We start from the raw sequence: 26,633 nt of genomic DNA, 5'->3' as shown, positions 1-26,633 counted from the left end.
TTACTATGAACTGCTGTCAAACAGTGACAAATGAACAGTGTGGCCTTAGAAGGGATCACAGGTGTCAACAGCAAAGCTGCACGTCTCGGTTATCCATGCCTTAGCTTGGTGATGCTAAATCTGTGGTGGTTTACTTTTCCAATCCAATAATGACAATCATTGAAAACGCCATAAATCATGACCTAGTGACAAGGTGAAGCCCATAACCTGAAGCCACTCACCCTGTCTGACTATAGCACTGACTTATCCCCTGGCTATTTGCGTTAATACCCTGGTCACTCGTCATTTCCCTTCCCCACTCTTCCAAAAGAGGGGGGCCACAAAGTTGACAAAAATACTGGAGCACACCCCCTATTGAGACAGGCTGGGAAATTTGGGTCAGTTCAGCCTGGAGAAGGTTGTGTGGAGACCACACAGCACCTACCAGTATCTGAAGGAGCTACAGGGGAACCAGAAAGGGACCCTTCATCAGGCACTGTAGTGATAGGACAAGGAGGAATGGGTTCAGACTGGAAAAGAGGAAATTTAGGTTAGATATTGGGAAGAATTCTCTATGAGGGTGGGAAGGCTCTTGCACAGGGTCCCCAGAGAAGCTGTGGCTGCTCCATCCCTGGAAATGTCCAAGGCCAGGCTGGACAGGGCTTGGAGCAACCTGGGTTAGTGGAAGGTGTCTCTGCCCGTGGCAGGGGCTGGAAGAAGACTTTTGGGTCTTTGGGGTCTCTCCCAAGTGAAACCATTCTGTAATTAAAGGAGAACCTGCTGGTGGCAGGAGGGAGATTTCTGGGAGCACTGCATGGAGACTTCTCGGGAACCCGAGTACCGAGCTGAAACAAGTAACAACCATGCAGTTTACACCTCTTGAGAGAACCTAAAGAAGCTATAGCTTAAAATGAGTTGATGAGTTGATCCAGAACAACGTGAGGGCTTGCCAGGAGTCCCCTGCCAGCGGCACTGCTGGGAAGACTGCGACACTGCTCTGGCAAGCCCAGCCTTGAAGCTGAAACAACACCGCGCAGTTTACACGTCATGAGAGAACCTAAAAAAACCCACCAAACACCAAAAACCCAAGGCGTTTTAGTTTAAAACGTCAGCGGCGCTCTAGGCAGAAGCCCGTGAGGGAGGCGCGCGCTGCCTGAGGGGGCCGGGAGGGGGCGGGGAGAGCCGCGCGGGCCCCGCCCCGCCCCGCCCCGCCCCGCCCCGCCCCGCCCCGCGCGCGGCGCGGAGGTGACGCAGCCGTTGCCGCAGAGACGAACCGCCCCGGCCCCCCCGCCGGCCCGGCCCCCCCGTCCCGGTGCGGCGCGGCTCGGCTCGGCGCGGCTCGGTCCATCCCGCGCAGCGGCTCCGGGACGCGCCTCCTGTCATCTTCAGCGGCGCTGGCCCGGGCGGGAGGCGCGCGGCGGCGCCGCCATGGTGCTCATCAAGGAATAGTGAGTGCGGGGAGCTCCCCCATGCCGCCCCCCTTGAGCCCCTCCGGTCACCTCCGTCCGCGCCCGGGGCCTGGCGCGGTGACGGCCGCGGGTGGGCGGCCCGGCCTTGCCCCGCACTGCGGCCGCGGAGAGGGAGGGAAGGAGCGGGGAGCGCCGTGAGGGCCGCGGCGGCGGTGGGGGCGGCATGAAGGTCACGGCGGGGCGGGGGCCGCGGCTGCCGGGGCCGCTCGGCCCCTCTGCGGCTCCGCGGGTGCCGCCGGTGCCCCCACGGCCTCCGCGGGCGGCTGGCCCCGCACCGGCTGTGCCGGGTGGGTGTTGCCGGTGCCGAGGGCCGAGCCGGAGCCCCCTCAGTCCCGGGGATTTCTGTGGGAACTCTGAGGGAGGCAGGGGCGTCTTGCCCCTGCTCGTTGTAACTGAGCCAAGTGTGAAGCCTGGCTTTGATCCCCTCCCGCCTTGGGCTGTGAAATCTCCAAGGGGGGACTCCCGAGAATGTCAGAAATGAGGTAGCTACAAAATATTTTTGGTGTGTGGAAGCCTCACCTTGGAGTTCTTCACTGACCCTGAGGCTGCTGCGGTTGTCCTGCCCTGTGATGGGGATGAAGGGGTGGAAGACTGGCTGGCCATGAGGGTGTGTAGCTATTAGTCACGACTTGTCACAGTCCTTGGTTCAGCTGCTTTTTGCTTGCTAATGTGGAATATACTCTTGGACCGGTGCACTTTGGCTGGGTGTCTTCAAAGCTGTGTGCACTCTGCACATAGTTCTTTCCTGAATTCTTAAGGTTAACCCAAGTGCATTCCCAAGTGAAGTGCATTCCATCATTTTAAACTTCTTTTGGCTGATGGAAGAGGCTTTCTGATACCTGTGATCCCAGTGATAAAGTGGGTTTTCAGGTCTTCTCTTAGACACATTTACCTACATGACTGTGTCCTCCTTACAGGAATTACTTTGCAAGATTATGGACCATGATGTGGATTTAAATATTAAAACTACGTTGAGGGTTGTACTGATCCTTATAGTTGCCTTTAAACTTGATTAACTTTTTTTTTCCCCCCCAATCCTTAAACCCCTGCTATTTTTATCCAAACAATAGGAGTGTAGAATTCAGGAGCAGCAGCAGAGCTGCTCTCTCTAACACAAAAACACCATTACCTTCTGTAGTGTTAAACTGGATAGCAGGCAGAAACCTGGCCTAAGTGCTTAGTTTCAGGTGCCTGAAAAGATAATTAACTCCTTCTGCAACATCTGTTTTGTTGATGTTTTCCTGTGGATTTACTACTTTCCCTCTTAGAGCACCTTGGCTGGGTTATCATGTATCTTTTTCACACTTCTGCTCACAATCCCTTGCCCTGTGCCACAATAAAGCTCATTATCAGTGAGCTATGCTGTAAAGGTGAGAACATATGTATTTTGAATCAGATTTTTGACAGTGTGAGCAGTTCATTTTCGTGACTATCACTTCTAAAAGTCGTTTTACTCAACATTATTTACCTCACCATATCAGCATGCCTACTGGTCTGTCACACTGCCTGCTTCAGAAACAAGGTGGGAAGTGTAAATGTTAAGAGTAAAGGTTAAAAGACCAGAATTACTACATTGGTTTCCTCTTACAGGTTTCCATTTATATTTTCAAAAGGGTCACTAAACCTTTTTAGTGTTGTCATTATACTGTTTCTTTTCTTCCCTTTGTTTTGCCCTTAGTAAGACATATGTGGCTCTAAGGACAATCAAGGTTGCTGCTGGACTTTCCAAATGAACATTTATTTTTGACTTTCTGAGATTCCCAACTACCTCTGACAGTTGCACGTTCTGAGTTGTGTCACTGTATTGGCTCAGATTTAAATATTCTTGAAGTTGTACGTGCTCAATTTACATCCTTTTTGAGATGGTTTCTGCTGAAATCTCCTGTTCCAGGAAGCAGTTGTTTAAGGCATGTTGAAACCTCTTGTTTTGGTGTGAGCTGGCTGTTTGAAGTGCTTTGCTGTTACTTATGTTAGTTCTGGTTGCATGCAGGTAATTACTGCCTTCCTGCCATAGGTGGTAAAAAGCTAAATGATCTGTAGTTTCATCTCATCTGAGCAGATTATTCTTCATCTCTGTGACCCCCTGTCACACTCTCCCTAGTAAATCAGATGGGTTTTATTATGCCTGTAAGTATTTTAGGAGCTGATACAGAAATAGAGCAATAGAACAAAAACCTGATGTCACATTTTATTATCAGACAAGTCTGTATCATCATTTCTCGACAGCTTCTTGTCCTGGTGGTTATGCAGTGATGACTTTAACCCTTTCATTTGATGTCCCGTCAGACTTTCAGACTTACCTTGCATTTCTATCCATCCGTGCTGCAGATCACCTGCATGGATTTTGTTCATTTGTTTGCATTTTTTTGGTGTCAGGGTTTGTAAATGCTGGCTGGAGTCTTGCTTGCTGTCCTTATTTTGATTTAAACTGCCTTGGAAGACCTTGAGGGGAATCAGAGTGTGGAGACTCACTTCCCTTTCCTGTGAAGTGACGATAATGCCACTGACCTTCCCTGCAGCTGTACTTCCCTTTGCTGTCATTTGAGGCAGATTTTAATCTAACAGGGATCTTAAATGTTCCTCACCATTTTCAGGCTGACCACATCATATAGTTTCTCATAAATTGAGCAAGTTCTATCCTAAAGTTAGGAATCTTTGTTCCCATTGCTGCTCCTGCAAAGATCCTCTTGAGGAGTCTTCCCTCCTCCTTCTTTATCACTTAACTACCTGTAAGTGGTTTTCACCCCCACTTTCTTGGTTTGCTGGGCTGAACAAACTGTAAACCATTAATCTTGTTTGTGTTTCTGTTTCTCCATTGAACTACAAGATAACAGTTCAGATTTAGTGTCTTCCAGTTTCCTAAATGGAATTTCATTTGCTTACAGCAACGTTTTAAACCAGGTTTTCTGAAGAAAAATGTTTTAACTCCATTCCAAAGAAATTGTTTTTTCCTTCTTTCTTGATCTTTCACTTTAATTTATCACCCAGCCCCTCTTTTATTGCACTTTTATCCAGTTAACTAACCCAACATCATGCTTGATGGCAAAGTCTACCTGTGAAAATCCCTTTCCTTTTTTTATCCTCCCTTACACCACACTAGTGTTGGTCCTCTCCCCTCTTGCCTTTCAGCAGGTATTTTCAGGATACGATATGTAACAGGGAGTAAAACAATTATAGTTCAATATATCCTACCAGCAAGTGGCACATGGATTTCTATTTTAAAATCCCATTTAAAAATTGCTTTTATTTCCTGTGTTTGGCAAGGAATGCCATGTCTTCAGTAGACCTGACGTAAAGAAGCACATGTGACTTGGTCTAAAATTTGTTGTCTAATGATTTTTCTGTTGTAAAACAGTCACTGTTCCTTCTCCATTCACATTTTTGCATCATTTATGATCTCTAAAACTCTTCCATACCTGAGCTTTTTAGCTGGTTTTTCTCCCAAGCTGAAAGGCCAAGTCTTAATTGCTTTCTTCTCACACAGAAGCTTTTCCCCATTTCCAATCATCTTTTTAAACTTCCTTTACTTGTTCTGTATCCTCTTTGGGATAAGGTGACCAGGACTATGGGCAATATTCAAGCTGTTGATGATGGGAGATTCTAGTGACATAATTGTCTTTTGTGTGTGTGTGTCTGTGTGCTGTTCCAGTTTCTAATGTTGGATTTACTTTTGAATTGCCACTGAGCTGATGTTTCCTGCTGCTTTTCCATAAAGGCACAAGATATTGGCAATAACGAACTTGGGGCTCATTAACCCCATGTGTTTGGTGAAAATGAGTCCCTATAGTGCATTATTCTTTTTTTTTAATTGACTCTGAACTTCATTTGCAGTTCTCAGTAGTTCTTTCTGCAGTACTTTGCAGCCAGCATAAAGTGTTGCTGTCACAAGTAATCTTGCATAATCTGTAATCTTTTGCCCCTATTCCAGTTTGTTCTTTTGGTAAAGTGTAAAAAAAGAATTCTATTTTCACCACTATTGGTTTTTCATAATCAGTTTATTAATGCAGAGGGCTTTTTTTCCTGATTGTGTCCTAGTTCCTTTGAGACTAATTCCCAAAGAATTGGGAATTCTTCTGCCCATGGTAGCCATATCCATTTCCCATCTGTCTCTTGCTTTGGTTCCTTGTTTGACATCATCCTTGCTGAAAGCACAACTCAACCACAGATCCAGTTTTGGAGAAGACCTTAACAAGCATGTATTTCTGTCAGCTTTACATTGATCCTTTTCCAAAAAAAATCTGTGTGACTTCAGGCAGTTTTTGCTGTGTTGTCCAGTCAGTTGATTCTCAGAAGCATTCAGGAAACCACAATAATAAAATAAAAAACCAGACTCATTTAAAGCAGTGGCTGCTTTGCAGTGAGCTCTGAGCAAGCCTTTCCTCTGCTGTTTGCTGCTGCCTTGGGACATGTGAGCAAATCGTGCAGTGCCTTGTGGCTATTGCAGATCTCTGCAGAATTGCTGAGGCCCACAGAAACCTCCCCAGCAGCTTGATGAGGAATAAGATGGGATTGCTGAAAGGATGCAGTGAGAGGGATCACCACTGTGCTGCTGCTGTGTGGGTTTGTAGGCCAGCGAGGGATCACCAGTTGAATTACAGAGCTTTAAGAGAGGGTTGCAATTATGCTCTATCATGTATTGCTTCTCTTTGAGGTTGTTATATAAATAGTCTTTGGCCTAAGGAGTACTGGGTGGATGCTGGAATTCTGGGGGGAGAGGAGAGCTGGGCAGCCATTGCTGTGAGGAATGTGGGAATTTTGGGGCTGCAGGGATATTTGCTAATTTCTGTCTCTGTTTCCCTTCCAGCCGCGTTATCCTGCCGGTGTCTGTGGAGGAGGTGAGTTCTTTGCTTCTTGCTTCCTGGCTTTAGGACTGTAAATAAACCTGTGATCAAAGCATGAACAAAAACTGGAAAATGCAAGCTGTCTTCAGGAGCCCCTGTGAGCTGTTACTCATTCACCATAATTTTTGACCAAATAATTGTATTAAGTCTGAGGGTGCCAATCATCTCTCTTATAAAATACTTTCAGAAATGCTGATTATAAATCTTGAGTTGTCAGGCTGTTTTCAAGTGCAGTTTCCTTTTTATTAGCACTATTGTTCTTTTCTATTTTTTTAACATGAAGGGGGAGCTTTAGTACAGATTTAAGTCACCTTTTAAACTGTGTTTTGCTGGAGCTCTTTTGTTTTAAACTCTTAGGCAAAGATTAAGAATTACTTAAGAGGCTCACATAGCAAAAGGACTTTTTAAGACCTGTGCTATTTAGCTCTTACATACACAGCAGACTTTCTTTTTGTTGAGATAAAGCTGAATTGAGAGAAGAGATGTAGTTTCTATTGGACAGGGTGATTTTCATCACCAAACCACTCATGGAATAGCTGTGCAGACTCAGTGGCTGTTTCCCTCCTGTTTCCTCTGATTTTCAGCTTGCCTTTCCTTCCTCCCTCCTGCACTGAACATTACTCTTGAAGAGAATCTAACCATATAAATGTTTTGAATTTTTTAAACAAGTTAGAAATTGAAATGACTGAGTCTATGGCACTTCTGTAGCAGATTCCTTCTTCTGGATGTGTTTTATTTTTTCTTTGTGATCCTTGGCTGTAAGCCTTGGGTTTGTGAACTCTGATCAAGGCCTTGTTCTAACTCTTAGGGAGAGCTGTGATAACAGCACTCTTGTTCATTTTTCTTTCCTCTGAATATAGCAGCTACTGTGGCTTAGACAGTGGTGGGCTGGCTCATGGCAGCACTTTTTTAAGCACATCCCTTTTATAACTCTCACTCTTTTGACAGAACACAGTTCAGAACTTCATGTAGTGCATTCCTGCAGCCATCAGACTGGCTAGTAAACCAAAAGCAGTGTCTTAGCTGAGTTTCTAGTTCCTGTGGCTCAGTCTGCTGTGACAGGTATCAGATGCTGACAGAAAGCCCAGAGCTCTGATCAGAGAGTGGGTTTGGATCTGTGTTCTGTGTTAGTGCAAGAACAAGGCTGTTAATGTCAGAGGTTCTGCCTGTTGCTTGCTCCCTACCTGTAGCTTTTATGCTTTCTGCATGAATCTGTTTCCAGCAGTTTTAACAGAAGTCAGACTGAAGTATGAGAGTAGGGAAGTTTGGATCTTTTATTCTGCCCAAGTGCCACTCAGAAGAGCAAGATCTTGACAAAGGAAGGAGTAACATGATCAGCTTTATCAAGTGAGCAAAGGATGCAGACTTGCAGGTTGAGGAAGGAGTGGGTAAATGGCAGGAGGTTGCTAGAGCTCAATGGACAGAAAGGACCTTCCTGAGTAACAGGAACCCTGCCTTGTAGTGATATGGCTCCTTGGTGCCAAGCTGTGTAAATAGAAAGTCACAGCATCAGCATACAGATTGTTTCTTTGAGGGGGTTAGACTGGATGGAACCCAACACAGGGTTTTCCTAAGTTCTCTGATACTGGGATTAGCCTTCATCCAGTTAAAGCGAGTCCCTGGCTGTGCTCTTGTCCCTCCCTGGCTGTTCAGAGCCTTGTGTCTAAACTGCCTCTGTGGAAATCTGAGGGTTTGGGCTGTAGATAAACCTGTCAGTCTCTGGCAAACTCCTTGTGTGGGTGCCCTGGGATTATCTGCTTCAGGACATGTATTGCTCTACTCTGAGTCCAGTGCTTGCCTTGTAAAGAAACCCTCAACCTGACCAAATCAAATTTCTCTCCAGATTTGCACATTGTCACTGTGTCCCATGAGTGATGTCCCTTTCCAAGGTGTGGTGTTTTTCCTGTGATAGGGCAGATTTCAGGAGCCAGTTCCCTGAGCAAAGAGGGTTCTAAAGTTCACTTAGTTTTGCCTGTGTAGCTGGGTGTGCTTAAGAAAAAAGGTTATTTCCAGTGTTGACTCAGAGGATGACTGCTGCTGTGTTTATTGCCTCATCCCCCTTCCTGTGTGCAAAGATGCTGACACATCTGTGCATCACTTGGTCACTGCACTGCTGTCTGTTCTACAAACCAGCTGTTAAACCTTCATTGCTTTCAAGGATTTCCTTGTGTACAAAACTCTTAAATAGGGCTCTGGAGACTTGGTATTGCTCCTGACTGTGTCGCTGCTCATGAAGCATCTCTGGCTAGCAGGAGGACTTCTGATTTCATTTTTATATGGCTGATTTTTGCTCAAAAGGCTTAAGAGTTCACACCTTCTGTGTGCAAATTTTTGGCAAAAGTCTGATGTAAGATAAGGAATGAAATTAATTGTAACTTTGAGACATCATGAAAGGGTTGAGGGAGTCTTCTGTGAGGTTCTGTGATATACCAGGGATTCTGTGTTCACTCTCCACCCTTAGCAAATGGATCTTAACCAATAGTATGGAATTCAAGAGAAAACTGGTGATCAGGAAGGCACTGGGGAGCTGTGACTTAGTCAACACAGAGCTCAGTGCTGCTTAGCCAAGCTGGGAACCAAACAGTGCAAGAGAAGCCCTGGTGATGACTAAAACTCGAGAGCTGGCATGTAGGAGTTAGACTGTAGCAGTCTGTCTTCTACATGGAAACCCTGCCAAAACACAGACCTGCTCAAGTGCAGGCTGCAAGCTGCACTGCTGTGTTGGTTTATCCCCTGTCCCACTGTGGGGAGCAAAGGGAATCTCCTTGTTGAGTGCTGGGTGCCAGGCTTTGCTCCCATTCCCTGACCAGCACCAGGTGCCAGCTTGGGGAGCGTGGACTCGTGTGGGTGTCTCTGCCAGCTGCCACTGAAATGCTGGTATGGATTAGAGCTGTGTGTACACATTCTGTGCTGCCTCTTTGTTCCTTTTCACATGGCAAGCAGCTTGCCAAACACACAGGAATCTTATTAATTGCATTCAAAGCAGCTTTCAGGAAAACAACTGCTCTTGAAGGTGGTTGTGTTGAGATCAGGCCTGCTGGAGGAAATTTGGTGCAATGAAGATATTCTCTCAACTGTATAAGAGGTGTTTGGCACAGAGCAAGAGGGATGACTTCCTGCAGAAGAGTTTTTTGGTGCTCTCAGGTCTGTTTGGAGTCCAGATTCCTAGAGCCAAAATCTTTCTCTCTGTTCACCTTTGCAGGGAGAATGATGTGGAATTTGCTCATTGGGACAGTTTTATTTGGGCCTTTTCCTCTCTTATCAATGTGATAAAAGGCTCAGAAATAACAGGGAAGTTTAAATGGTGAAGATGTTAAACCAAAGGGTTTATCTTCTTAGTGTCTGAACTTTGACCCAAGTATTTGAAAGGGAGAAGGAATGAATAAGAGGCTGTTACTAAGAGGAATTAGTTTGTGCTCCTGGAGCTCTGTCCTGGGACTTGCTGCAAAGCCATTCAGTCCTCCCCTGTAATCCTGTACTTACCAAACTCATAATAAACTCTGTTCTATGAGTATTTGTGGGGCTCTTACTCTGCTAAAGCAACTTTGCTTCTAAGGTTTCACAACTCTCATGTTTTGCTGTTCTGGAGGGAGGTGAGTGTTCTGCTTTGTGTGGGTCATATGCAGGGAGTCATAAGGAAGGCAGTGTGGTGTATGAAATGTCAGAAGTCAGAGACTTGTATTGCAGCCCAAAATGCAGACTGAAGGCCAGCCTGCTGTGACAGTGCAGGAACTGTCCAGCCAAGTGAGGGCTGCTCATGTAACCTGGCCCAGGACCTTCTAGAGAGATCCAGAGCTGCTGCTCTTAGCTTGGAAATGGCCTGATTTTTGTTCTGCCCCACATGAGCTGAGGCCAGGACACCTAGCCTTGTTACTCTGGCTTCCATCTCTATTCTTCCAGCAGGCCTTTGTTGGCACCAGATGGCACAAAATACCAGAGAGCTTTGGTTACTGTTGTTATTTTGGATGCTGTGACAACAAAATTTAACGACTGTAGAAATCTTCCTTCGTTGCAGAAGATGTTCCAGCCCAGTGAAGTATTTCTGGGTTCTCAGCTCTGAGCAGTATTCCACTTTTCCAGGCTGCCTTTCAGAAGTGCTATTCCTGTTTCTGAGGCAGAGCCTTATGCTGTGGAAAAGGAAGATGGCCTGAACCGTGTTGCATTGCTTTGTAGTTGTGTTATGGAATTTTTAGGAGGTTTTGCTGGTTTTGTTGTTTTTTTGGTTTTTTTTTTTTTTTTGTTTTTGTTTTTTTTTTTTTTTGTTTTAATCATTGCACTTCTGGTGCCAAACACTTTGTGGTTTACCCTTTCAGATTGCATCCCTGCACTGTTGCCTTTGGCAACTGTTGCTGTTTTGCTCACTTAAGAGTTCTGAAGACTTAACTCTTCTAAGTTAGAACACTTCCTTTTAAGTCAGTGGTTTAGCTTCTTCATCCTCAAACTTTGCTCTTCCAACTTTGCCTCAGAGAGACCTGTGTGAATTTCTTCATTTGATCATGTTTCTTTTGAGCTCTGCATCCCCTTTTTCAGCTGCAAGAGGCAAGAGTGTATTAATCTTTACATCTTCTGCAGAGGAGAATGTTCTCTTCTGTTTGTTTTTGGTTTTTCCTCTCTTCTGCCCAGGGAAACATTTGTGAATGCCTCTTATGAAAGAGATTGTGTAGTATCAAGTACTTAAAGTGATTTCTGGGAAATGATGCTGCCAAGTGAATGTCTGTAAGACACTGAGAAACGATTTTAGGGTAAGAATTTTACTATATGTTGAAATTCTTTGTTCTCCCTGGGAGTGGTTTACACTTTTGGCTAAGAGAAAGTGTGATACAGAGGAAAAACAACACAACCCAAACCAAAGATAATAGGAAAAATAATAGTGGGAGCAGTGGCAGCATAGATCAACTAGACATTTGGGACACTGGCTCAGTTATTTCATTAGATAAAGCTTTTAGAATGAAAATACCCTCTTTACTTCAGGCTTCATACTCAGTTGTTTGAACTGCATGTAGGGGATGCTCATCTTTGACCCTCAGGGCTCCTAAGCTGTGCACATCTAACAAGTTTGTTTCTTGGAGCACTTAAATCAGGTGGTGCAAGGGCACTTTATCTTCTGTCTCCTTATGAAGTTTTTCACTCCCTTCCCCCTTAACCTGCATTTTGTAAAAAAGCTTGAGGTGAATTTCTTTGGGACTCTTCTGGATGCAGCACTGTGTGCTTGTTGATTCAGGACTGGCAGTGCCTTATTCTCAATTTTGTGTAGGCAGCTGTGTGTCACTCAAAAAAAGTGAATGAAACCCAATGGATTTTGCTCCAGTATCCCTGAGGTCATCTGTGTTTTCTTACTTTCTGATGCTCCTTTACTCTTTCTTGCTTTCTCCTGATTCTGTGTTGGTTTGGAGCTTGACATTGAAGGGTTAAAGGTAAGTGTTTCACTGGCAGTGCTTTCTTCCTAACTACCACTCAAGCTTTCTATCTCAAATGAAATTAAATGAGCTGCTTATCTGCCCATACAAGTGGATGTCCTTTTCTCTGCCCTCTCCCTGGGTAATAAATTTGTCCTTGGCTTCTTCTGGCAAAGTTATTACCTCAGCTGAATTATAGCCATGGTAATAATGTGTCTTTAACTTCTCCAGTATCAAGTGGGGCAGCTGTATTCTGTGGCAGAGGCCAGTAAAAATGAAACTGGTGGAGGTGAAGGAGTGGAAGTCCTGGTGAACGAACCCTACGAGAGGGATGGAGAGCGTGGCCAGTACACACACAAGATCTACCACCTACAGAGGTATGGGAACCAATTCATTCCCAGAGCTGGGCAAGAGGAACCAGAGGGCTTGCAGCAGCTGTAAATCACAGATTATGTAAAGGCTGAAAGGTCAGAAGGCAGGAGCATAACAGCACCTGGTAGTGAGCATCACTGGGACACCCACCCTCCCCTGGAAGCGTGGCTGTTGTCCCAAGAAAATCTGGCTTTGAGCTTTTCAAAGCAAGTCTGATCCTGCCACCCAGTATTTTCATACTTGAATTTGGCTAAAGAACAAAACATCTAGATTTCAACCTGCTTTCAGCCTCTTTTGTCTCTTTTTTTTTTTTTTTTAATTTGTTTTATCTTTCATTATGTAAAGAAGATTTGTATTAATGTGTCTGATTTAGCATTTCTGGAAAACATCATAATGGGGCTGGAGAGAGTCCTACCAATTCCAGAGCTGTGCAAATCTCCAGTGTTTTCACAGATGTCCTGCCTGTGTCAGTTCTTATTCCATGTAGTCCTTATCAATGTCTTTCTTCCTATTTCCAAATTCTGCAGCAAAGTGCCAACATTTGTGAGAATGCTGGCCCCTGAAGGAGCTCTGAATATACATGAAAAAGCATGGAATGCCTATCCCTACTGCAGAACTGGTGAGTGCCTGAGGAAGGACTCTGGATTCTCCCTTTTTTTTTTTTTTTTCTGGGTGGTAGGGGGAAAAAAGATAGGGGAGGGTATAAGGAAAGATGCAACCAGTAGAGAAGCTGTTCCAGCTCTCAAATCTTGTATTTCTGTTCTCTGAGCTCTTTGTGTGGTCAGGAAAAGCAAAATACAGTGAGGAGTTAAAAGAACTGCCCTTGTCTGATGTGCTGCTAATGAGTGACCTTCCTCTGTGAGAGAGAAACAACAGACCAAGAGATACCTGGTAGTCTTCCTAAAGGAATAGCTGTGCAACACAGATGAAATAAATACATGAGGAGTGATTTTTATGTGCTCAAGTGCAGCATAGCCAGGTGGGAAAAAGTGGAAGATGCAAGAGGGGAACAGGGCAGATCTCAGGTGCCTCTTGCTTAGTGCAGGTGAAGGGGACAAGTGTTGAGTGATGGGTGTTTGCTCACTTGCAGGATCTGAGGTCAGTGAGGGTTGGACAGAGAATGCTGCAGTTGAAGTGAATCCATCTGTAAAGGCAGGGCTGAGGTTCTGGGAGCTGTGTAAAGTGCTGGAATAATATCAAATCTATTTTCTACAGGAGTGGTTGGTATTTACTTACTGAAGTTACCAACCATAGTGTTTAACCACTACAGCTTCTCTGGTGTTCACTGCTGTAAACTGAAAATTTGACTTTGCCTCCAAACTTATGTAGTGTTTTTGGCAGCATTTTGTGCTGTTTGTATCTCTGAAGGATACATTTGCTGCTCGTTGGTAGTGGTACAGTTGCTATGGGAACGAAACTCTTAACAATTCCAACTGTTCTTGAAACTCAATATATAAACCCCCCCTTTTTTTTGACAATTTACTTAAGTGAATTTTAAATGAAGTGTTTTAAAAGAAGGAAAAAGCTCTGCAGTGGGAGAGGATAGTGTTACTTCAGTCTTTGAAATTACATGCAGCAGTCTAGTGGAATGGATATTTCAAACACAAAATTCAGATACTGCCATCAACTTTAGAATAAATTTTTAATGTCTCACAGAAGATGTGGAAACAAAGTTGTTCACAACCTTTTTAACTTTATGCAGTTTTCTTGCTGCATGTTACTTAAATTAGTTACTAAATGTCTAGTTTATTTCCATGTTAAGCCCACTGAGCTGATTTAAATGCCTGGCTGTATCCTCCACCTCCTCTTTTCCTTCTCCACCAATTTCTGAAACAAAGCTATGGAGTTACTTCTTTTGTTATTCTCAAGCTGCTTATCCTTCAGTTACACACTAATAAAATTCCACTGAAGAATAGGATACTAAAATCAAGTATAAGACTTTTCAACACAATCAAAGAAATTTCAGGTTTTAATATGCTAGTAATGATAACAAAGCCAGAAAAAAAACCCTCAACTGTAATAAACAGCATCATAATATGAGATAAAAAGTGCTTTGTTGAGGGGGTTGGAGCAGAAGGCAGTTTTGATGCGGAGGCTGATAAATCTGTTTAGAGAATCTGCCAGCCTGATATGAAGCAAGAGAGCTTGAAAAAGTTACTGAAACCTTCCTTTGGCTGGGATTGGGCAGGAGGGGAGAACCCTTGGGTTTGGGAGCCCATGGATGAGAGGACTCATGGATTTGAGAGCCCATGGATGTGAGAGAGGACCTGTGGATGTGGGGATGAATGGATGTGAGAGTGACCCCATGGATGTGGGAGCCCATGGATATGAGAGTGACCCCATGGATGTGGGAGCCCATGGATATGAGAGTGACCCCATGGATGTGGGGATGAATGGATGTGAGAGTGACCCCATGGATGTGGGAACCCTTGGATATGAGAGTGACCCCATGGATGTGGGAACCCATGGATGTGAGAGTGACCCCATGGATGTGGGAGCCCTTGGATGTGAGAGTGACCCCATGGATGTGGGAACCCTTGGATGTGAGAGTGACCCCATGGATGTGGGAACCCATGGATGTGAGAGTGACCCCATGGATGTGGGAACCCATGGATGTGAGAGTGACCCCATGGATGTGGGAGCCCATGGATGTGAGAGTGACCCCATGGATGTGGGAGCCCATGGATGTGAGAGTGACCCCATGGATGTGGGAGCCCATGGATGTGAGAGTGACCCCATGGATGTGGGGATGAATGGATGTGAGAGTGACCCCATGGATGTGGGAACCCTTGGATGTGAGAGTGACCCCATGGATGTGGGGATGAATGGATGTGAGAGTGACCCCATGGATGTGGGAACCCTTGGATGTGAGAGTGACCCCATGGATGTGGGAACCCTTGGATATGAGAGTGACCCCATGGATGTGGGAACCCATGGATGTGGGAACCCATGGATATGAGAGTGACCTCATGGATGTGGGAGCCCATGGATGTGAGAGTGACCCCATGGATGTGGGAGCCCATGGATGTGAGAGTGACCCCATGGATGTGGGAACCCTTGGATGTGAGAGTGACCCCATGGATGTGGGAGCCCATGGATGTGTTGTGGGGCTGCCTTTTTTGACCATTCTCCTTTGGATGCACTCGGGTGTTTTGGTCGGGTGTGGGGAGACTTGGATGCCCTGCTGTGAATCCTTGGGCAGCAGAAAATGCTGTTCTGGCTTAGAGCAACCAGGCTTTCAGCTTTCTCACTAGAATCTGAAATTTAAGAGCCAGGGACCCAGCAGGAACCAAACCTGAGTGCAGGAGCTGCTGGTGCTTCTGTCTGTGCCCTCCTGTCCAAGGTGGTGTTGCTGTGCTGTCTCTGGAGCACAGCTTGCTTGTTCACAGAGCATTCTAAACTGGAATAAAGCAGTGCTTTTACTTAATTGTGCCTCGTGGTATTTTTTTTTTTTAAATTATATGACTGCATCCTTCTTCCATTTCCCTATATCTCCTCTGAGAAGCTCAATTAATATACATATTATGGGCCATTATCAAAGTAGTACTGGAGATTGAGGGAGTTTAAATGCCTAGCTTATCACTTTCTGCAGTTCTGCACACTTCCTTGTGCTGTAATATGTTGTTTTTATGTACTTTGAATGGAAGCCTTGCTTAGTTCCTTTGAGAGTATAAACTGTAAGTGAGGTTGTTGTTTCTGTATGGTTTCACAACTTCTGCAGTAGAAATGAAGTGAGGATTGTCCAATAGTTGTACCTGTGGGCTGGTGCCAAGGGGGACAGTGTTCTTCTCTGCAGTCTGACTTAAATATTAATGTTGCTTAAATGTTTTTAGAAAAGCAGTTTGATGTGTGTTCCCCTCTGAGTGTAACCATGGCCTGTGGCCAGATGTCAAGAAACTGAGAAGTTATAACTGCAGTTGAAACATGTAGGAGTTGCTGCTGTAATGCCTCAAGAAGCAGGTCCTAATTTGTAGCAAGCTGAGCATTGAAGTTTCAGTGGACATTTCTGAAGAGATTAATTTGTTTCTTTACAAATGAGGAGTCTTCCCCACAGGGAAGAAGTTAAAGAAGTGAAGGAACCTGTTTTGAGGCAGCTGCATAGTCACAGCACACAGTCATGGCAAAGTGGGAAGGCCCTGGTTTATAATTATTGCTGGTTTATTCAGTATTTTGTTGGACTGGCAGGAAAGAAACCCCACTTCCTTCTTGCAGAAATAATGAAATGTTCTTTGAGATGAAGTTCAGCCTTTGAAAAATTAGCCTCAGCTCTCCTTTCTTGTTCTCTCCCTCTAGCCCAACATGCCAGTCTAAATAATTTGCTTTCTGTAAAATTGCTGTAAAAAGCAATTTTCACATGCTAGGGGTTTAGAACAGTCCAAGCCCAGCAGTGGGTAATTAAGGCAGCTGGATGTGCATGATTGGTGATTTGGGATGGTAACTGTCTGCAGGATGCTGGGTTGGAAACTCAGAAATTGTTACAATACCTTCAAAACCAAATCACTCCTTAATCAAGCCCTGATGTTAGACTTCAGAACGGGCCAGAGAACTTCACCTGCAGCTTCAGACTTCCTTCTGCTTGAGTAGAATTGCTCAGGTAGAGCAGATGCTGACTGTTACAGGATCTTTAATTGCTTTTCTGTGTTGAATAATTGAGCCTCGGTGTCCAGGGAGCTCAGTTACCACGAGCAGCAGAGATGCAGAGGGTCTGGTTACTCCAGGCAGGGCTGCTCTGGCCTGAAATCCAGCATGGGTTTCCTTTGGAACTATGGAGAGGCTCCTTATCTGCAAGCTGAGAAAGGATTGGTAAAATGCTGTCAGCTGAACATACTTATTCCATCTTCTCATCCAGCTGGCAGCAGGCCAGGGAGCACAAGTGGCAGTGCATAATTAATTGCTGCTCCTCTGGGTTTCTCTGAGAATTTCCAGAGGAGAAGGGGGTGAAGTTAGCTGGATTTTATCAACTTCCATGTCTTTTCCCTCAGAGGTACCTGGGAAGCTGGAGCTGTCCCTGTTTGGCTGAGAGTGGGAGGAGGGCAGTGGTTGCTGTACAGTCTTTCCTCACTAAAGTACTGTGTCTCTTTCTTTCCATGTGTTGATTTCTTGGACCAGTTATTACAGTAAGTATTGCTTTTACTGATAATCTGTGGAATAATGACTGAAATGAAGTCTTCTGGGTAGAAGAAGCTCTTTAACCTGAGCTAAAGGCACTTTAGCTTTTATCACTATAAGATCACATAATTAACTGCCCTTACCAAGCGTGGTGTATCCATGTGAGCATGGACAGAGATCTGTCTGTGCTCAGCAAAGCTCAGCTCTACAAATGGGAACAAGCCCTTGCTTGGGTAAACTGAGTAAAAACCAGTTAGCTCCTGTCATGCTGTCCCCTTGATTAATCTCTTCTGAATTTGATATTTCCTTTCTACATGCTGAATGTTTCACTGGCTTGTGCTTTTGTTTCTGCTCCCCTGAGGGAGGATAGGGTTACCTTTGGGAGTCCTTTGCTACTCACAGTGATAGTGAGAAATGGAAAGTTTTTTGCTTACTTGGCAGAACTGTGCTTCTTGTCCCTTCCCTTTCAGTGTCAAAAGATCTCAGCACATCAGTTTAATATTGTTATTAATTTGAAGAGTTACATCAAAATATGTACTCAGTGCTAGATCAATAATCTCTGTGGAAAGACAGTTTCTGCCTAGCTAACTTATGTTACCCCTTCTAAACTCTAAATAGAGTGGCAGATATTGTCCTTTCAAGAAAAAGCTGTTTATGAACTCCAAATGTTTCACTAAAACAATAGAATTTATGGTGGGTTTTTTTGTGAACAGCCTGTGGTTTATTTAATCCTAACTAATTAATGATCAATCAGTTTTGCTGAAAGCGATCATCTGGTGACAAATAATTCTGAAATTCCCTAAGTTGCTTCCCAGTCAAATGAAAAGTCCTTTCTTTGATTTAGTTCTTTGAGTTGACTCTCCTAATGCTTATCTGTGTAATAAGAAGACAAATTATATATTTGTCTTATATAATTATATATCCTAGAATAACAAGAAGCTTTATTTTGATGACAGAATGAGTATATGAAGGATGACTTCCTGATCAAAATTGAAACCTGGCATAAATCAGATCTTGGAACGCAAGAGAATGTGAGTACTTGTCATGTGTTTTACTCATCTCTTTAATGTCACAGTGCTGCTTTCTGTGCTGGGTTAGAGAAGTGCTGTGTGGAGCTGTCTATTCACTGTGTTCCTGCATTTCAAATGTTTTTCTCACTACCAAGACAGACTCCCTTCTCTTCTCACACATAAACTGAATAAAATTGACCCCCAAGCACTTGTTCTGTGTGAGCCCCTTTGCTTCTTTGGAAACTCTTCCACTGTCTGTTTGCCTCTCTGTGGGTGGGAAGGGGAGCACTGGGTATCTGCATTTCCATCTGGTTTTATATTTTCTTAGGCTGGAAGTGTTTTGTCACTGAAGCACCTCCTTGAATGTTGTTGTTCCCCTGCAGGTGCATAAACTGGAGCCAGAGGTATGGAAGAGTGTAGAAGCCATTTATATAGACATTGCTGATCGGAGCCAAGTACTCCCCAAGGTATGGTAGGTGGGTAACAGCTCCTGGGGGGCAGGCCTTGTGCTAAAAGGGGGGATCATGGACAAACTGTGCTTCCAGGGGTGGTCACAGCCAGCAGGACAAGTGGAGGAAGCCAGAGGAAAAGCTTTTAAAAACTGTCAGCACTGCCTGTAAAATGTGTTGCCTGTGCATGTAACAATATTTCTCCAGCAGTGCGGCTGACTGAAGTGTTTGAATAGCAGGAAATGGCACTCCCCTTTCCACACAGGATCTCTCCTAAACTTCCCTCTTTTTGATACTGACCCATGGCTTCACAAGTGTATCTGGAAATGAGGTAGCCAATACTTGCTTCTAAGCATCACTCCAGTTACTGTGAGAAGGAAAGGGGTGTTTCTTTACTGGGAAGAAAAGTCAACTGTATAAAAATGGAATGGTGGTTGAGTTTCCTGACTTTCAAACAGTGTTTGATACCATTTTCCTGGGAGTACTGTGAGTCTGACTGTACTTTTCTTCTAGTGAGGAGCATGTGAGCATCACACTGATACAGTGCTGTGAAAAATCCTAGATAGCACAGCTGCTTTGTGTGACAGCAGTGTTTAGCTCCCAGAGAACAAGTGGTTACTGGAAACATATCCTACAGAACTTCTGATAACCTTGCAAAGGTCATATCAGTTCGTTACGACTTCTTCATAGGTTTAGGACACAGCACAGTGGGGAGATACATTTCCTTGGAGAGTGTCTGACCTAATGTTGAGGTCTGAAAACAGTAGCTCTTGATAAGGCAGAGGTTAGTCTTGGGCCAGGAAAAGAAATCCTTTGTATGAAAGAACAGCTGGAAAACAGTAGGATAATTTGTGTTTAATCTTTGTGTCTGTCCAATAGGATTACAAGGCAGAAGAAGATCCAGCAAGGTTTAAATCTGTCAAGACTGGACGTGGGCCGCTGGGTCCCAACTGGAAGGTTTGTATTGATGAGTTCAGGAACTCTATTAGGACAGATACTGGGGTTTGGAGCCAAAGATACACTGGGAAACACTGGAGTCCCTTCTGCAGAAGGAAATACAAAACTCAGTCCTGAATCTGTTCTGATTTTAACAGAAATGAAAGAGCTTAGTACAGAGAGAATGAGTTCCAGGAAATCTCTAGAGCTGTCTGGTGCTCAGCCCAAGGGTTCACCCACGAGAATCCAAGTATGAGATAGCTGAGTAATGAACCAGCAGTGTTTAACCTTTCACTGAAATCCTTGGAATCTGGAGACATTGCAAGTGCAGATATAATACCAGTCTTTAAAAGGGACCCTGGGTGGGATTTGGGGAGCTGCTGGTGTGCAGGTCTGATTCCTAGCAGACAGACTTGGCAGAAGCTGAGATTGATGTGATTCATTTGGGGAGAGTGCTTATGGCTCCTGTAATGGGAAATAAAAAATCTTATGGAGTTTTCTTTAAGACTTTATAATCATGACTCAGATGATTTAATCTAATTCCAAAATGTTTTAGGTAGGGACTTTATGGAGAGACTTTTAAGGAAGCAAAGTAGCCGTGGTATAACAGTGAAGATGCTGAAAGACATAATTTTAATGGAAGAAAGAGTGGACAACAGAGGAGAGGAAGGAATAGTCTGTTCTCAGAATGGAGGGAAAGCCACCTGTGAAGGAAACCAGGGTCTAGTTTCATCATGCCTTGCAAAAGGGTGAGCAAAGGTGTGACAAAACTTGTCAATAAAATATAAGAAAGGTGTAACGATGCAAGAGGATTGTGGGGAATTGTGGGATGACTTCACAGTTAGGACTGAAGGAGCTGCTTTCCTGGAGACACTTGGCTGGAGGCTTAATGTGGATATCTTTGTGTCTTTGCAGAAGGACCTGGGGAAGCAGTCAGATTGTCCATACATGTGTGCTTACAAGCTGGTAACAGTCAAGTTCAAGTGGTGGGGTCTGCAAAATAAAGTGGAGAACTTTATACAGAAGGTAAGTTCTGGGATGGGGAGAGATGTGGGAATGGGGCACATTTCATCACCCACCTGCTGTACAGGCAATGCCTCTGCCTGAAATTCTGCACTCAGTTAAAGCTGGGTTCACTTTGCTGCTAAGGATCTTTCTGACAAGTCCTGGAGCTCTAGTCACATTTTCCTCTCCTAGTTTGCTGCTTGGAAAAACTGTGTTAAAAAATAAGCAGACGGTGAGAAACTTTATTAACTGAAAACATAAATGGTATCTTGAAAAGAGCTTTTTGTGGCAGAGTCTATAACCCATGAGCTGCAGCAGGATGCCACACCTGGGAATGGTTGTGTGTGGTTTTCCAGGCAGTGCTGTGTTCATAAAACTCCTGTGCCTTCAGATCACAGAGACTTCTCAGTGGTTAATATTGAGAAACCACAGAGCTGCTTCTGCAAAAGCAATTCTCTGCTGATAGAATCAAGGCAGCTCCAAGGGAGAATGACCATGGTGCTGCAGGATTTCAAATACCTCTAACAAAAGTCGTGAATAATGCAGTGTCTTCAATCCCTTTCAATTTATGAGTATCTACAGGCTTGCATCAAAGTATTCAAGCTGCTTTTAAAGAGATATGAAACCATAATTGGCAAAACTGAAGTGTCCTTCCTTAATGAGGTCTTTCCAAGAGGCATTATATATCCCTGTCTAATATAATGATTTTGCCTAGCTTATCTCTTATAAAATGGAAATAAATTGCTCCAAACCTGGAGTAGTTTGTGCACTTTAGTCACCTCTGCTGAAAGGTTTTTAGCTGTGAAAAACAAGTTTAGGCATTTTTTTATGTCACTTCAAAAGAAAAAAAAAATAAGATAGGGGCATGCCAGCCCTTTACATTTCATAACTTCTAGTTTTTAGCAAGTTAAGGATTTAAAAAATACCTGTTTCTCCTTTTTTCTGCACTTCCAGACCAACTTTCGTGCTCTGAGTAAACCCAGCTTGGAGCACGTTATTCAGTCAGAGCAATACTGTCAAATCAAAGGAAATTCAGTAATTCTTTCAGTGCAGTGCGCAGACTGCTGTCTAGGTTTGGAGGGAAAAAAAAAGGCATTTCTCTGGGGATTCAAGACTCTAGATTAGATATTCTGATAAAAGAATAAAAATTAGCTATCTCCAGTTTCCAATTGTAGCAGCTAGATGGAAAGGTGGGCGAGGGAGCTGATTCTACACATCTCTGAGAATTGTTCCAATGCTGTGAGCTCCATGGTAATTGCCCTGTGACTAAGCTGGTTTGTGTTTTATTCCTCCTTTTGCAGCAAGAAAAGAGGCTTTTCACAAACTTCCACCGGCAGCTCTTTTGCTGGCTTGATAAGTGGGTTGATCTGACTATGGAGGACATCCGTAGGATGGAGGAGGAGACCAAGAGACAGCTGGATGAGGTCAGTGGCAAAGCAGGGCAGGTGTGGGTTGTGTGAGAAACTGCTTCTCTCCAGCACAGCAGAGAGGAAAGGCTGCTGCATTGTCAGGGCATGGTGTGAATTGTGCTCCTGCTATTTAGGTCATACTGTGTGTGCTTTGAATGATTGACCATGAGTCCATCGTGCTGGCATCTCCTCCTAATCATTATGGAATTCTCCTTCTGTTTGTTGTTGAGCCAGTAAATGTATTGAACCACAGGTAATGAGGGGCTGAGTGGCAATGATTCATTTACTGCCTCAATATCTTCTGTTTGATTTTACTCAAAGCTGAATGGTCGATTTTGTCCTCATTAGTTGCCAGAAACCTGTTGAGTAAAAGGTTTTTATAGCTCTAAGTACCATAAGCAGGTAGTGGGGATATGTAACAGCATTCTTACTCTGAGAAACACAAGTTTGGTAATAATGAGAACCTTGTTCTGTGGCTTGTGTCCTGCCCTGCACCCTTCTCTCCCTTCAAGCCTCAGGATATTTCATTACAGTTTCATGTACACTCTTGCCCTTTGGATAATGGTTCCAAATCTGCTGCCAACCCACAGCTTAACCAGAAGTGATGCCTGCCTGTGCATTTCACAATCACTGATTTGAGGTGCTGAGATATAATCAATGTCTTACACACAGGAGATATTCCATACTGATAAAATTTGAGATAACACAGGTGAGAATCATTACTTGAACACTTCTTTCCTCTTTCAGATGAGAGAAAAAGATCCAGTGAAAGGAATGTCGGCTGCAGATGACTAATATGACTCCTTCCTTGTGCACTGTAGGTATCAAAGAGATTTAACAAAAATCTCTATTGCTCTGTTTTGTTTAAAATCCCCAACATTTCTGTGAGGAATGATCCTGTTCATAGCTTCTGACAGGCAAATCTGTGCTATTGATTGTTTTTATAGTGAAGCCATTTCACTGACAGGTTGATGAGCGAGGTTTACTGCCTCATTTCAGAACTATTCTAAAGAAAAGTCTGAGTGAAAAGTGTAAGAAAAATGTGTTAGAATAATCTGTAGGTTACTGCTATTATTTCTGTAATGCATATGTTACTTTCCATGACTTGCAGAGAAACTTTTGTCAGTCTCAAAAAAAAAGTTAGACATGCAAATGCTTAGAATACAATTGGAAATTGAGCATTCCAAGCATTTTGTGAGGAATTTCTTTTTTCCATTGCTTGTTAGTAGTATTTACTAATGGACCAAGGCTTGGAGTAGCACTTGAGCATTTCAGTAGAAACAGGAATGACCATTTTAAAGCTTTTTACTTGTTTTCTTTCTATTCTGTTATATATGTCATCACTTTGAGTGCTGGTTTTGCCAAATTTTTCTTAGACACTGCAAAAACATTGTATAGTATATGTAATATATACAATCGTATTGTATAGTATTAGAGAGGTAAGAAAGCAAGGAGAAAGAAGGGATTGTCCATTTATGTTGGGAAGGACAGGTTGTTAGGGCAGTAAAATGCCATCCTAATTATCCCTGGAAGGAATGGGGTGGGGCAGAACCACATCCTCCTGGAGTACTCACTATTTATTCTATTTGCCCTCTGTTATCTGCTGGTTGTTTGGTGGTAAGTGGGGAACACGAAGTGAGGGAGTGTCTTTTGATAGAAATATTTTAATTTTGAACGCAGCTTCAGCCACTTGATTTTGCTCTCTCCATTTCCTGTGGATCAGAGCTGCAGTGTAACTGTGCATTGTCTGCCTGGCGACAGCATGACTCACATTTGCTCTCTCAAGGTTGTCTGCCACCTTTCTTGGCACATTGCTCTCCCAAAGCCATCCTGAAACATTTCCCTGTTGTCTCTTTGTTGCAGTTTGCAAGACAGTCATCAGGAAGGCCCAGGGAATGCACACCCTTGACTGATGGACCATCTCTGGATCAAGCCTTTCTCTGTCCAGCTGGCAGGCGATTTTAAACCTCCCATAGCTAATTCTAGATGCCCCTTAATATTGTGAGCAAATAGACAGTCTGGTACTAAGCACTCCAATGTTAGCACGTGCATCCCAAGGAGGTTCCTCCTCCTCAGGGCCGTGTGACTTAGAGATCTGTATTTACAACTCCTTCCTCCTCTTTTTTTCATTGTGTTCAGACCAATTTCCATGTGGCCCTGTTTGATTTCCAAGTGACATTTTTAGCTCAAATAGTCTTGTGATGTGGTGACTTAGAAATTTTTTGTTTTGGTTTTGTTTTTGGTTTGTTTTTTCCAAGTGGGATAAACTGCCACCTTTGTTTCTGCCCAGCCCTTCACTGTTCTTTGAATGTCTGTTTGGAGAGGGAAATAGTCCATATTTAAAAGTGCAAAACTCTTCCATGAAATGTTCTGCTCTCACCCTTGCTCCCAGAGGGAGATATTTATGGCAGGTAACCTGAGTACAACATGAGGAGCAGCCAGAGAGTTCTCAGTTTGTGATGAGTTGGGATTTGTGGCTTCTGCAGGGCATTACTTTGTTCTGTCTTAACAAACACGAATTAAAGACTGCCCAGAAGCTGCAGTCAGGCCCTGTGCTGGGGCGTTCAGCACTTACCTGTTGAGTTTCCATTTTAGGGGTCTCTCTGGCCCACGTAGCTCTGTTGTCCTCCAGCTGTGCGTGTCAGTCTCACAGAATCTTTCTTGACACATGTTGCAACTTCCTGGTTCTTTATTAATTAAGACTTCCCATAACTTACAAAGCTGGAATGGTTTTGACTAATAATAACAATGTGATTCTCCCTGGACAAATTATGATGTTGCAAAGGCTGGTGTGCAAGAGAGGTGTTGACACCTGGTTACATCCTGGTGCCTGGGGCGGTGGTTCTGCTCAGCAATAATATTCTTCCCATTGCAAGACTGACTAAAATATCTCCTTTTGTGCTGTAAGAAAAACTACTTATAAATCCTGCAGTTTGCTAGGATATCTGTTGGTTATTATAAATCATAGAGGATACTGTTAATGTAAAGAGCTCTCATTATTTAATGAACTCAAATATTTACTGTAACTATCCTTGTGTTGATATCAGCTTTAGACAATCAACTCAGCAGAACAGAATCAAGGAAATGCTGCTTTCTTCAATACATATGAGGAAAAAAATTCCTAATTTTTTGCTTATCCCTAAGGCCCAATGTTTGATTTTTTTCCCTCCCCTAGTAGTAATAACTTTATTTTCCACTTCTGTATTTGGCAGCACTAACATGAAACCCTGAATGCCAAACAGTCGTGGGTGTATCACCACTTTTGAGGAGTCTTCTTAGCATTCTATAATACTCTGACTCCTCCACCCTTCCCACTCCTGCAAGCAGGAGATCCTGAAATGATCCCCTGCCCTGCTGAACAAGGCTGTGCTGGGATCAGAGCTGTTTTCAGTGTGAGGGAAGATGGGCATGCTCTGGAGGGAGAGGATGGCATTGGTTTCTGGGGAGGGGGCAGTTTATCCCTTTATTTTTAGTTTATTTTGCCTTACTCATGTCTAAGTGCAATAAGCTCTGAATTGTACCAGTAACTCTGGCAGGCTCTTCTCAGTGACCTCAGACGGTTCTGCGGGGTTGGGGTGGGGTTTGAGGGGTTTTAGCAATCTCACCAGGCAGAAGTAAAACAAGTTTATTGTAAAATAGATAAAGAAACTAAATTTTAATCTTTGAGGCTATTTGGGACCAGGATGTTTCATGACATGTTGTATAGCTGTTCCAGAAGTATTCTAGGAGTGTAGGCCCCAGTTAGAATTCTTTCAGTTTTGAAGTATTTTTAACAGAGAATTTATGCACTGACTTCTGTTCATGTTTGTTGGTTACGTTTTGAGGGATTCTTACACTTGAGGGCAACCTGAGAATACACATAGCACACTTGTTCTTTCAGTTTGTGTTATCCAAGAGGCTTTTTCCATCTGATGACACTAATCGCCGTGGAAGCAGATTGTAACATTCCACCATTGCAATCCTTTTTTGATCCTCTGATTTCAGAGTAAGAGCTTTTACACAAAGCTTTCCTGATTAGTGGAAAAACTTGGATGGGGTGGGGGGACTGCAGGACCTTCAGCCTGAATCCTCCCCCTCTGCTCCCTGCCCTTTGTTTTCTGTCCTTCCAATTTGATCCTAAGTGAAAGCATCCCTCAGCCTTTGGATAGACAAATCCTGTAAAGACCCTTCAGTCTCGACGCTTGGTTCCTGCTAGTGAGCATAGCAAAGATCACGCAGCGTTCCCGTGCCGTATCTTCCATCAGCTTTGGCGAGAACCCTCGGAGCTGCCGGCTCCCGGCGGGATCGGCTCCATCCCGAGGGGCTGGATGCGCTGGGATCGCCACTCCCATCTGGGTTTGGGGCTCCAGGGGCAGCCCCCGAGCCCCAGCCTCCCTCAGGCTGGTTTGCTGCCAGGGCAGCTCGCCCCTCACATCCCGCAGCCCTCTGGGCTCATCCCGCTGGGCTCCCGCCCCGTCCCGACGGGTTCTCCGTGCTCTTTCCTTTGGCGACACACACTTTGTAGAATGGGTTAGATTATCTCGTCGTTTCTTTAAATGTGAGTTTGTGCCTTTTTTGTCTCCTAAATCTTCCAATACAGGCATATTGGAAACGAAATCTAATAAAATACTAGACAGAGCCTGTCGCCTCCGCCTCCTTTGTTTTGGGGTTTTGGGGGG

The 26,633-nt window shown here is 44.1% G+C and overlaps 1 protein-coding gene across 1 annotated transcript; it reads left to right on the top strand.

Annotated features, from left to right (window-relative positions):
* Positions 1–1,268: 1,268 nt before the first annotated feature.
* On the top strand, positions 1,269–26,593 carry PITPNA (phosphatidylinositol transfer protein alpha). The gene is made up of 12 exons (XM_059866344.1): positions 1,269–1,427; positions 6,253–6,283; positions 11,917–12,062; positions 12,585–12,676; positions 17,167–17,174; positions 18,123–18,197; positions 18,560–18,643; positions 19,505–19,582; positions 20,477–20,587; positions 21,868–21,990; positions 22,723–22,792; positions 23,839–26,593. Exons 1-11 carry the CDS (start codon positions 1,408–1,410, stop codon positions 22,768–22,770), a joined length of 816 nt encoding a protein of 271 aa, XP_059722327.1. The 5' UTR covers positions 1,269–1,407; the 3' UTR covers positions 22,771–22,792; positions 23,839–26,593.
* The last annotated feature ends 40 nt before the right edge of the window (positions 26,594–26,633 follow it).

This window comes from Haemorhous mexicanus, chromosome 22, assembly GCF_027477595.1.
Source record: "Haemorhous mexicanus isolate bHaeMex1 chromosome 22, bHaeMex1.pri, whole genome shotgun sequence".
NCBI classification, from domain to species: Eukaryota; Metazoa; Chordata; class Aves; order Passeriformes; family Fringillidae; genus Haemorhous; species Haemorhous mexicanus.
Note: the sequence above shows the minus strand (reverse complement) of the source record. Positions and strands in the feature narration are given on the sequence as shown.

Excerpts from the sequence above, each read along its gene's own strand:
- PITPNA (XM_059866344.1), top strand. The coding sequence starts at position 1,408 with ATGGTGCTCATCAAGGAATA. Across the intron at positions 1,428-6,252 it reads ATGGTGCTCATCAAGGAATA|CCGCGTTATCCTGCCGGTGT; the intron begins GTGAGTGCGGGG and ends TTTCCCTTCCAG. Across the intron at positions 20,588-21,867 it reads TGGAGAACTTTATACAGAAG|CAAGAAAAGAGGCTTTTCAC; the intron begins GTAAGTTCTGGG and ends CTCCTTTTGCAG.